An 11,282-nucleotide genomic window follows, 5' to 3' on the forward strand; every position below is an offset into this window, starting at 1 on the left:
ACACATACACACACACACACACACACACACACACACACACATTGGCAGACTATGTTCTTTGATCTCCTGGGGAGGGGAAGCGTTTAAACCCGCGGGGTTTAAAGGACCTCTCAGGATTTATTTTACACTGATTATAACTCATGAACAATGTAGCCTAACATTTATTTTCTCTCTTTCACTCCTGTCAAGCTTCTGTTATCTTGTCCTATCTCTACCTCCTTTTCTCTCTCTCTCCCTTCCTCTCTCCCCCTCTCTCCATCCATCCTTCTCTCTCTCTCTCTCTCTCTCTCCCTTCCTCTCTCCCCCTCTCCATCCATCCTTCTCTCTCTCTCTCTCCCTTCCTCTCTCCCCCTCTCCGTCCATCCTCTCTCTCTCTCTCTCTCTCTCTCTCTCCTTCTCATTCCCTCCCTCTCTCCCCCTCTCTCCATCCATCCTCTCTCTCTGTCCCTCCCTCTCTCCACCTCTCTCCATCCATCCTTCTCTCTCTCTGTCCCTCCCTCTCTCCCCCTCTCTTTGTCCTTCCTTCTCTCTCTCTCTCTCTCTCTCCCTCCTTCTCTTTCCCTCCCTCCTCTCGTCCCTCCTTCTCTCTCTGTTCCTCCTTCTCTTTTTGTCCCTAGCTCCCTCCTTCTCCCCCCCTCTCTATGTCCCTCCTTCTCGCTCTCCCTCTCGCTCTCCCTCCCTCCTTCTCTCTCCCTCCCCTCTCTTCCTTCCTCTCTCACTCCCTCCCATCTCTTCCTTCCTTCCTCTCTCACTCCCTCCCTCTCTCCCTCCTCTCTCTCCCTCCTCTCTCTCTCTCACTTCCTCCCTCTCTCCCTCCTCTCTCTCTCTCTCCCTCCTCTCGTCCCTCCTCTCTCTCTCTCTCCCTCCTCTCGTCCCTCCTCTCTCTCTCTCTCTCCCTCCTCTCGTCCCTCCTCTCTATCTCCCTCATTCTCTCTCTCCATCTCTCCTCCTCTCTCTCTCACTCCCTCCCTCCCTCTCTCTCCACTCTCTCCCACCTTCTCTCACTCCCTCCCTCCCTCCCTCCCTCCCTCTCTCACGCCATCTTTCCCCCCAGCCATGTCCCTATCTGAACTCTCTTTCTGCTACAGCGCTGAATACCAAGGAGCTCACACACACACAGTTGCACACACACACACATTGGCAGACTGTCTGGAGCTCTCACACACACACACACACACACACACACACACACACACACACACACACACACACACACACACACACACACACACACACACACACACACACACACACACACACACACACACACACACACACACACACACACACACACACACACACCTCCCCCTGCCCTATAAAGCATTAGGAGTCCAGGCAGGTTTACCAATGGCCAGATCAGAGTGTATTTCAATATTGGCACCATAGATACATCATGATTTTAACAGACAGATACACAACTGTTCATCACAAAAACCACCAAACAACACGAGACCACAGAAAAAAAGAAGGGAGAGAGTAAATGAAAGGAGAGAAGCTCTGTTCAATCATACCACCCTATCAGATTCAGAGCTCCACCCCTTTAGACCCCAAACAAACACACACACACAAAGAAGTCCATCCGCGTGGTCACACACACACACACACACACACACACACACACACACACACACACACACACACACACACACACACACACACACACACACACACACACACACACACACACACACACACACACACACACACGTGCCAGTCTTTTTGGGGTCAGAGTGTCTCGGGTCTCTTTCCTTCGTAGTAAAAACAGTGGAACACAGGATGTTGTCTCCATACTGCAGTCCTTCCATCAGAACACAGGATGTAGTCTCCATACTGCAGTCCTTCTATCAGAACACAGGATGTAGTCTCCATACTGCAGTCCTTCTATCAGAACACAGGATGTAGTCTCCATACTGCAGTCCTTCCATCAGAACACAGGATGTAGTCTCCATACTGCAGTCCTTCCATCAGGACACAGGATGTAGTCTCCATACTGCAGTCCTTCCATCAGGACACAGGATGTAGTCTCCATACTGCAGTCCTTCCATCAGAACAAAGGATGTTGTCTCCATACTGCAGTCCTTCTATCAGAACACAGGATGTAGTCTCCATACTGCAGTCCTTCTATCAGAACACAGGATGTAGTCTCCATACTGCAGTCCTTCCATCAGAACACAGGATGTAGTCTCCATACTGCAGTCCTTCTATCAGAACACAGGATGTAGTCTCCATCAGAACAAAGGATGTTGTCTCCATACTGCAGTCCTTCTATCAGAACACAGGATGTAGTCTCCATACTGCAGTCCTTCCATCAGAACACAGGATGTCTCCATACTGCAGTCTCCATCAGAACACAGGATGCAGTCCTTCCATCAGAACACAGGATGTAGTCTCCATACTGCAGTCCTTCCATCAGAACAAAGGATGTTGTCTCCATACTGCAGTCCTTCTATCAGAACGCAGGATGTAGTCTCCATACTGCAGTCCTTCCATCAGAACACAGGATGTAGTCTCCATACTGCAGTCCTTCCATCAGAACACAGGATGTAGTCTCCATACTGCAGTCCTTCTATCAGAACACAGGATGTAGTCTCCATACTGCAGTCCTTCCATCAGAACACAGGATGTAGTCTCCATACTGCAGTCCTTCCATCGGAGCAGAAACCATGGCAAAACGACAGAGAAAGCTGATGGAACGTTGTCGTAGCGTTGTCGTAGCGTTGTCGTAGCGTTGTTGATGGAACGTTAGTAACGTTGTCCTGCCATTGTTTCATTGTTGTGGTGAGATTATGGGTCTGTGAGTTGGAGTCTTTGTACAGATGCTGGTAATTCAAGAGCTGATGCCGTAGTTCACTTCCCTCGGATAGAACACACAGAGAGCAGGGTGTAGGGTTTAGGGTTTAGGGTTAGGGAAAGGCTCAGCCTCTCGGTTCAGCCTCAGATTCTGTCACTCCCTCTTTCCAGCTGTGTGTGTGTGTGTGTGTGTGTGTGTGTGTGTGTGTGTGTGTGTGTGTGTGTGTGTGTGTGTGTGTGTGTGTGTGTGTGTGTGTGTGTGTGTGTGTGTGTGTGTGTGTGTGTGTGTGATTGTCATAGCTGGAGAACTAAAGCTCTACTCTCCAGAGCTGGCAGATAAATGATCGTCCTTTATATTGTTCTGAAAGTCTCTCCTTAAAAAAAGTGTAGAAATCTGAAAAGGGTTGAGATTTAATACACCTGTAAGAGAGAGAGAGAGAGAGAGAGAGAGGGAGAGAGAGAGAGAGAGACAGAGAGAGAGAGATTGAATGAGTTACAGGACAAAATAAAAACCCTCCAACCCAAAAAGGCCTGTGGTGTTGATGGTATCCTCAAAGAAATGATCAAATATACAGACAACAAATTCCAATTGGCTATACTAAAACTCTTTAACATCATCCTTAGCTCTGGCATCTTCCCCAATATTTGGAACCAAGGAACCAAGGACTGATCACCCCAATCCACAAAAGTGGAGACAAATTTGACCCCAATATGCGTCAACAGTCACCTTGGGAAAATCCTCTGCATTATCATTAACAGACTCGTACATTTCCTCATTGAAAACAATGTACTGAGCAAATGTCAAATTGGCTTTTTACCAAATTACCGTACAACAGACCATGTATTCACCCTGCACACCCTAATTGACAACCAAACAAACCAAAACAAAGGCAAAGTCTTCTCATGCTTTGTTGATTTCAAAAAAGCCTTCGACTCAATTTGGCATGAGGGTCTGCTATACAAACTGATGGAAAGTGGTGTTGGGGGTAAAGCATATGACATTATAAAATCCATGTACACAAACAACAAGTGTGCTGTTAAAATTGGCAAATAACACACACATTTCTTCACACAGGGTCGTGGGGTGAGACAGGGATGCAGCTTAAGCCCCACCCTCTTCAACACATCAACGAATTGGCGCGGGCACTAGAAAAGTCTACAGCACCGGGCCTCACCCTACAAGAATCCGAAGTCAAATGTCTGCTGTTTGCTGATGATCTGGTGCTTCTGTCACCAACCAAGGAGGGCCTACAGTAGCACCTATATCTTATGCACAGATTCTGTCAGACCTGGGCCCTGACAGTAAATCTCGGTAAGATCAAAATAATGGTGTTCCAAAAAAGGTCCAGTCACCAGGACCACAAATACAAATTCCATCTAGACACTGTTGCCCTAGAGCACACAAAAAACTATACATGCCTTGGCCTAAACATCAGTGCCACAGGTAACTTCCACAAAGCTGTGAACGATCTGAGAGACAAGGCAAGAAGGGCATTCTATGCCATCAAAAGGAACATAAATTTCGACATACCAATTAGGATTTGGCTAAAAATACTTGAATCAGTCATAGAGCCCATTGCCCTTTATGGTTGTGAGGTCTGGGGTCCGCTCACCGACCAAGACTTCACAAAATGGGACAAACACCAAATTGAGACTGCAGGCAGAATTCTGCAAAAATATCCTCCGTGTACAATGTAAAACACTGAATAATGCAGAGCAGAATTAGGCCGATACCCACTAATTATCAAAATCCTGAAAAGAGCCGTTAAATTTTATAACCACCTAAAAGGAAGTGATTCCCAAACCTTCCATAACAAAGCCATCACCTACAGAGAGATGAACCTGGAGAAGAGTCCCCTAAACAAGGTGGTCCTGGGGCTCTGTTCACAAACACAAACACACCCCACAGAGCCCCAGGACAGCAGCACAATTAGACCCAACCAAATCATGAGAAAACAAAAAGATAATTACTTGACACATTGGAAAGTATTAACAAAAAAACTGAGCAAACAAGAATGCTATTTGGCCCGAAACAGAGAGTACACAGCGGCAGAATACCTGACCACTGTGACTGACCCAAACTTAAGGAAAGCTTTGGCTATGTACAGACTCAGTGAGCATAGCCTTACCATTGAGAGAGGCAGCCATAGGCAGACATGGCTCTCAAGAGAAGACAGGCTATGTGCTCACTGCCCACAAAATGAGGTGGAAACTGAGCTGCACTTCCTAAGCTCCTGCCCAATGTATGGCTATATAAGAGAGACATATTTCCCTCAGATTACACAGATCCACAAAGAATTTGAAAACAAATCCAATTTTGATAAACTCCCATATGTACTGGGTGAAATTCCACAGTGTGACATCACAGCAGCAAGATGTGTGACCTGTTGCCACAAGAAAAGGGCAACCAGTGAAGAACAAACACCATTGTAAATACCACCCATATTTATGCTTATTTATTTTCCCTTGTGTCCTTTAACCATTTGTACATTGTTAAAACACTGTATATATATAATATGACATTTGTAATGTCTTTATTCTTTTGAAACTTCTGTATGTGTAATGTTTACTGTTAATTTTTATTGTTTATTTCACTTTTGTATATTATCTACCTCACTTGCTTTGGCAATGTTAACACATGTTTCCCATGCCAATAAAGCCCCTTGAATTGAATTGAATTGAGATAGAGACAGACAGAGAGAGAGCGAGAGAGACAGACAGAGAGAGAGAGAGCAAGAGAGACAGAGAGAGAGAGAGCGAGAGAGACAGAGACAGAGAGAGAGAGAGACAGAGACAGAGAGAGAGAGAGACAGAGAGAGAGAGAGACAGAGAGAGAGAGAGACAAAGAGAGAGAGAGAGACAGAGAGAGAGAGACAAAGAGAGACAGAGAGAGAGAGACACAGAAAGAGAGAGACACAGAGAGACAGAGAGAGAGAGACACAGAAAGAGAGAGACAGAGAGAGACAGAGAGAGACACAGAGAGAGAGAGAGAGAGAGACAGAGAGAGAGAGAGACAGAGAGACAGAGAGAGAGACAGAGAGAGAGACAGAGAGAGACAGAGAGAGAGAGACAGAGAGAGAGAGACAGAGAGAGAGAGACAAAGAGAGAGACAGAGAGAGAGAGACAGAGAGAGAGAGAAACTGGAATTATGATGTGATTGTTAGACTACCTTAATTACCTTAACAGATGTTTATAAATGTCAAAATAGGTGGCATCTAGTGTCTTACCTGTGTCTACAGGCTGGTGACACTGAAGCTGTCATCGCTGGGGGTGTCTAGAAGCTGACAGAGCACTCCTCCTCCTCTAGGTGGGGGCTGTGGGGGGTAGAGAGGGTGCATCCCAGGGCACGGGGGGTAGCCCATGTCCTCAGAATGGGGCAAGGAGGCCTGGGGGGTCTTGTGGTGGGGGGAGGGGTACGGGGAAAGCTGCAGGGGGGCTGACCTTAGCCCCGAGGTGAGGTGGGGGGGCAGGTCCCGTTTGTGGGGGTGGGGGGGTCCATGGGGGGCATCGTGCTGTGAGAGGGCCGCTCCTCGTAAAGCAGGGGGTTGGGGTGGGAGTGAGTATGGGGAGAGAGGTTAGGGTTGGGGTGGGAGTGAGGGGAGAGGTTAGGGTTGGGGTGAGGGGAGAGGTTAGGGTTGGGGTGGGGGTGAGGGAGAGGGGAGAGGTTAGGGTTGGGGAGAGGGAGAGGGGAGAGGTTAGGGTTGGGGTGGGGATGTGTTGAGAGGTTAGGGTTGGGGTGGGGGTGAGGGAGAGGGGAGAGGTTAGGGTTGGGGTGGGGGTGGGGGGAGAGGTTAGGGTTGGGGTGGGGGTGGGGGCTAGTGTGTAGGGTGGGCTTTGTATACATGTTAGGATGAGTGTGAGTGTGGGGGTGAAGATGTTGGTTGTGGCTTGAATGGAGGTGGTGTGTGTTGGTGTGCGGGTGTTTGTTGCTATGGGGGTTGTTGTGCGTGTGAGGGTTAGTGTTGGGGTTGGAGTGTGTGTGTGGGCTCATGTTTGCGTGAGGGTTGGGATTTGGGTGTGTGTTGGTGTGTGTCGGTGTGTTGGTGTGTGGGTGTGTGTTGGTGTGTGTCGGTGTGTTGGTGTGTGGGTGTGTGTTGGTGTGTGGGTGTGTGTTGGTGTGTGGGTGTGCAGAAGCGTTAGGATCAGGATGATTGTTAGGGCTAGCATGAGGGTTCACATTAGCGTGTACGTGTGCATTGTCGTGTGTGTTAGTGTGTGTGTGTGTAGCGTTGTGTGTGTTAGTGTGAGGGCTGGTGCTGCCACTGAGCGATGCCCCGCTGTACCAACAAGGGGAGCTACAGCAGCTGGGAGAATCATACTGGGAGGTGAAATGGTCCTTGGAGATGGTTGCCGGGTTACGATAGGGGGGGCTCAGCGCTGTTCCACAGTGGGCCAGTAACCGTGGCGATTGGGAGCAGGACGGGGAGAAGGAGGAGGGGGGAGGAGCAGGGGTGAGAGGTGGGTGGTAGGGCTGGGGGGCGGGGGATAGTTTGGGAGGATAGGAGGAGGATGTGGAGTTCATTCCAGGGGAGAGAGAGGAGGATGAGGCCTCGCCAGGGATGAGGGTTGGGTAACGCTCCTCTGAGGACGGGGTGGAGGGGTGGGCGGAGTAAGGAGTTGGGGAGGGGTACTCACAGGGCTCGGGGGGGTAACCAAGGTGTAGGGCAGGAGTAGGGAGGGGGGAGAGGCTGCTGCTGTCTCCACTGAAGTAGTCAAGGCCTTCCTGGAACAACCCCCCCTGAGCAGTACCCCCTCCTCCTCCATCCCCACCCCCAGCAGCCTTACCCTTCTTCCCCCCTGGGGGGCGTTCTCTTGGGGACGGGCACAGCCGTCCCCTGCCTCCCCTCGCCCCCCTGCCCTGCCGCCCCCCAATCCCACTGCGTTTGGCACCAGAGCCCTGGGTTGAGGTGTGGGACTGTGTCTGGGCTGGGGGGCTGGTGGGAGAGTCTGGGGGGGGCTCCGGTCCTGGTCCACCACCCCCCTCCTTTTCCATTTGGGGTTCGGCAGCATTCCGTTTCCTGCGCCCCCGCCCGGGCTTTCCCTGCCCCTGGAAGAGAACGTTCTGGCTCCAGTTGTAAGAGGGGCCTGAGGCGCTCTCATGCCAGTCCATCATTAACTTCTCCAGACTTGATAGGCTGGACTGGCCTTGACCTCCCTCTCCACCAATAGGCAGAGACTCCCTGCCTCCACCCTGCCTATAAGCCCCACCTCCGGAACCTGAACCCGAGCCTCCGCCCCCACCTCCGGTACTGACCCCGCCTCCTGACCCGGTGACCCCCAGGTGGGACGAGTCAGAGGAGGACTCTGATAGGCTCTCGAGGAAGGGTTGTCGCTTGGCCTTTTGTGGGGTGTAGTTAGAGATGTCCAGGATGTCTTTGGGCTCGCTGGGGCCTGGGGTGACGTAGTCACTGTAGCCTCCTGGATAATGATGAGCCAGACTGTCCCACGCCCAGTCACTGGAGCCCTGCCTGCAACACAGAGCACATTTGATTCACTCTATTTACTTAAAACTGCACAGTTGGTGAAGGGCTTTAAGAAGTACTTATTTAGGACCCAAAATGATTTATTTACTTATTTAGATCAGGGATTTAGTGTTATGGTGTTATGTATCTCAAACACATACGACTATAGACGAAGTTAGAGTAGGATTGTACTCTAATCCAAACTCGGTGGTTCCAGACAATTTAGACCTGAAGCTACTTACTTGCAGTTCCACTGGTTGGAGGGGTAGTGTCTGTAACCCTCTGGAGATGATGAGGAATGGAAGGGGTTGTTCTTGGCCATGGCCATATACCCCCCTCCCCCTGGAGAGGATGGTCCAACCTGCCTAGGGTAGCCCCCATATCCACGCTTGGAAAAATTGGAATAGCCCATCTGACCCTGGCCCACGGGGGGGACTGTGGAGGCCTTATCCAGCCCTGCTGCCCCGTAGGCTGCAAAGCTGCAGTCTGTGGGTCTCTGTGGTGCTGCACTGCCCCCCGCAGGAGAGGAGGAGGAATAGCCGGACGGGTAGTGACCGTAGGAGGAGGGATGGGGGGAACTGGGAGAGCGAGGCAGAGAGAGGGAGGGAGGGGTGGACTTGGGGAAGGAGGAAGTGGTGGGGGAGTTCTGGGAAAGGTAGTAGCTGTATGGAGGTCTGGAAGAGGAGGACGAAGAGACCTGGGTTTGGTTCTCCCTTGCCTCTCCTTTGGGGCTGCGCTTGGGGAAGGCTGGGGACCAGCGAGAACCTGGGCCGGGGGCAGTGCTGGAGGAGTCGTAGCCCGGGGTGGGAGGAGGTTTCCTGGGGTCAGGCCGAGAGGAGATATCCAGGAGGTCGGAGGAGTCGTCTGAGTCGAGCAGGGAGCGAAAATATCCAGCGAACAAACCCTGCACTTCATCACCACCTCCACCTTCTCTGCTGCCCCCAGGACTGCCGTATGCACCTGCTCTTCCCCCCTCACAGGGCAGGAAGTCCCCCCTCAGGGAGCCACAGGCCTGGTACGCCCCCGGCCCTCTCTCCCTCTCCCCTCCCCGGTCATCCTCCCAGACACCTCCACCATTAGACCAGTCTTGCTCCAGCTGACCTCCTGCCTCCCCTTTCAGAACCCCATTCTTGCAGGAGCGTCGTTTTCTCATCGGCTTCCACCCCTCACCTCCAGCCCCCATCTCCCCCCCTGCAACCCCTCCTCCCCTGCCTCCCCCACCCTTCCCTCGTTTCTTGGGTAACCCTGGTTCTGACAGAGCAGGGGTCACTTTCCTTTTCTTCCCGATCGTCTCGAAGAAGTCACTGAAGGAGCTCTTGAAGCTCTCACACCCAGCCCCTCCTGCTCCTCCTCCCCTGCCCCCTACGCCACCACCCCTCCCTCCCCTGCGTCTGAACCCTGTGAGTCGGTGGAGCAGGGCGGAGATCCCAGGGTTGTTGGACGGCGTGTGAAAGCTATCCGGTTCGCTGGGTGTCCAGCAGCGTGGTGGGGAGCAGCGGCCGGTGGCAGGCGTTTGGTGGTTTAGGAACGCCAGTTTGGACAGAACGTCTCCGTACTCCGTCTTCACGTCGTTGGTGTCGTTCACGTACGACGGTTGCGGAGATGGAAGCTTGGCCCGCCGGCGCCGACGAGGTTTCTTGGGCTCGCCGTTCCCACTGGCAATGGCAAAATTCCCACCTGTTTTATCCGGCATTCCCGGTACAATCTGTTTGGGAGGTCGGCCACGTCTGCGTTTCAGGATCACCGGGAGTTCTCCAGGCGGGAACATGACCATCACATTCTTCCCATTGTTCTTCATGCGAAGGAGCGCAGTTGGCTCTCGGACCACCGATGTCACCCCCTCTGCTCCCTCCAACCCCCCCTCTCCACTGGCCCCGCCCCTCTCCGGTCCGACAATGGTCTCCATGGAGGAAATCTTGTAGCTCTTTTGGCGTCGGCTGAGGTTGACCGGGATACGAGCCACCTTCACCACGATACGCCTCACCTGGGAACCAGACAAAAACAAACACAATAAAAAACATTATTTTATAACCCTTATTTTCCTGGTTAAAATCTGGTTGATGTCAGACAATGAAATAACAACATGGCTTCTGGGTTGTTTTGACTGCTTTTTGTGTCATAATATGCTGAAACTTGAACTCACACCAACGAACCGCCGTTTCTGTTTAGTGGGAGGAACTAGATCATCAGGCACCTCCTTCTTCACTGTCGGCTGGGGCACGGTATTGATCGATGGACAAGGCGAAAGATTGGTTGCTGGTCTGGGATTGGTCGCAGGTCTGGGATTGGTTGCCGGTCTGGGATTGGTTGCTGGTCTGGGATTGGTCGCTGGTCTGGGATTGGTTGCTGGTCTGGGATTGGTCGCTGGTCTGGGATTGTTCGCTGGTCTGGGCGAGGATTTGGGCGAGGCTTTAATCGATGGTCTGGGTTGGGCTTTTGGTTTGGCGTTGGTTGAAGGTCTAGGTTGGGGTTTGGTTGAAGTTCTGGGTTTGGGCGCTGGCCGGGGGGCGTAGTGAGAGGTGGGGTGTGGTGTAGGGCGTGTTGAAGGGTGTGGTGAATGGCGTGGTGCTACAGGTACAGCTGAGTCAGCAGGCTTCGAGGTTGCAGGTAAACCCTCCTCCACTGTGGGGCGCTCTACCTTTACATGTACACTCACCCTCTCTTTCTCCTCCTCTTCTTCTTCTTCTGCCATTTCCTCTTCCCTCTCGCTTTCCCTCCCTCCCCTCCTCTCTCCATCCTCGGTGGATCGGCGGATGCGGGAGGACTTTCGTAGCTGGCAGGGGAAGCGAGGTCGACCTGAGCTACGGAGCGCATACTTCCTCTCGCCTTCGACAGATACAGGGGAGGGATCTACAGGGTCTGGGCCAATAGTAGAAGGGTTTGAACCGGATGAACCAATAAGAGAAGGGCCTGTAGGATTTGGGCCAATAGCTCTTGAGGGTTTAGAGAGATCTAGAGGTGTTGGTCCAATATGGGCAGGGCTAATGGCTGGGGGCCTGTCTTTGTTTGCAGAGGGTGGAGGAAGCGGGC

General features: G+C 52.0%; 1 protein-coding gene across 1 annotated transcript in view; it reads right to left on the bottom strand.

Moving 5' to 3' along the window:
- Positions 1-1,158: 1,158 nt before the first annotated feature.
- LOC118381695 (transcription factor Gibbin-like) overlaps positions 1,159-11,282 on the bottom strand; it is a 10,677-nt gene continuing 553 nt past the window's right edge. The window contains exons 1-6 of the mRNA XM_052471796.1: positions 10,396-11,282; positions 10,147-10,236; positions 9,619-10,113; positions 8,495-9,543; positions 6,018-8,258; positions 1,159-3,210 (exon numbers count right to left, since the gene is read on the bottom strand). The exon at positions 10,396-11,282 is cut by the window's right edge and continues 553 nt beyond it. Coding sequence (XP_052327756.1) covers positions 6,233-8,258; positions 8,495-9,543; positions 9,619-10,113; positions 10,147-10,236; positions 10,396-11,282 — 4,547 coding nt within the window. The 3' untranslated portion in view covers positions 1,159-3,210; positions 6,018-6,232. The remainder of the gene's footprint in view (positions 3,211-6,017; positions 8,259-8,494; positions 9,544-9,618; positions 10,114-10,146; positions 10,237-10,395) is intronic.

The sequence above is a fragment of the Oncorhynchus keta genome, chromosome 19 (assembly GCF_023373465.1).
Source record: "Oncorhynchus keta strain PuntledgeMale-10-30-2019 chromosome 19, Oket_V2, whole genome shotgun sequence".
In the NCBI taxonomy this organism is placed as follows: Eukaryota; Metazoa; Chordata; class Actinopteri; order Salmoniformes; family Salmonidae; genus Oncorhynchus; species Oncorhynchus keta.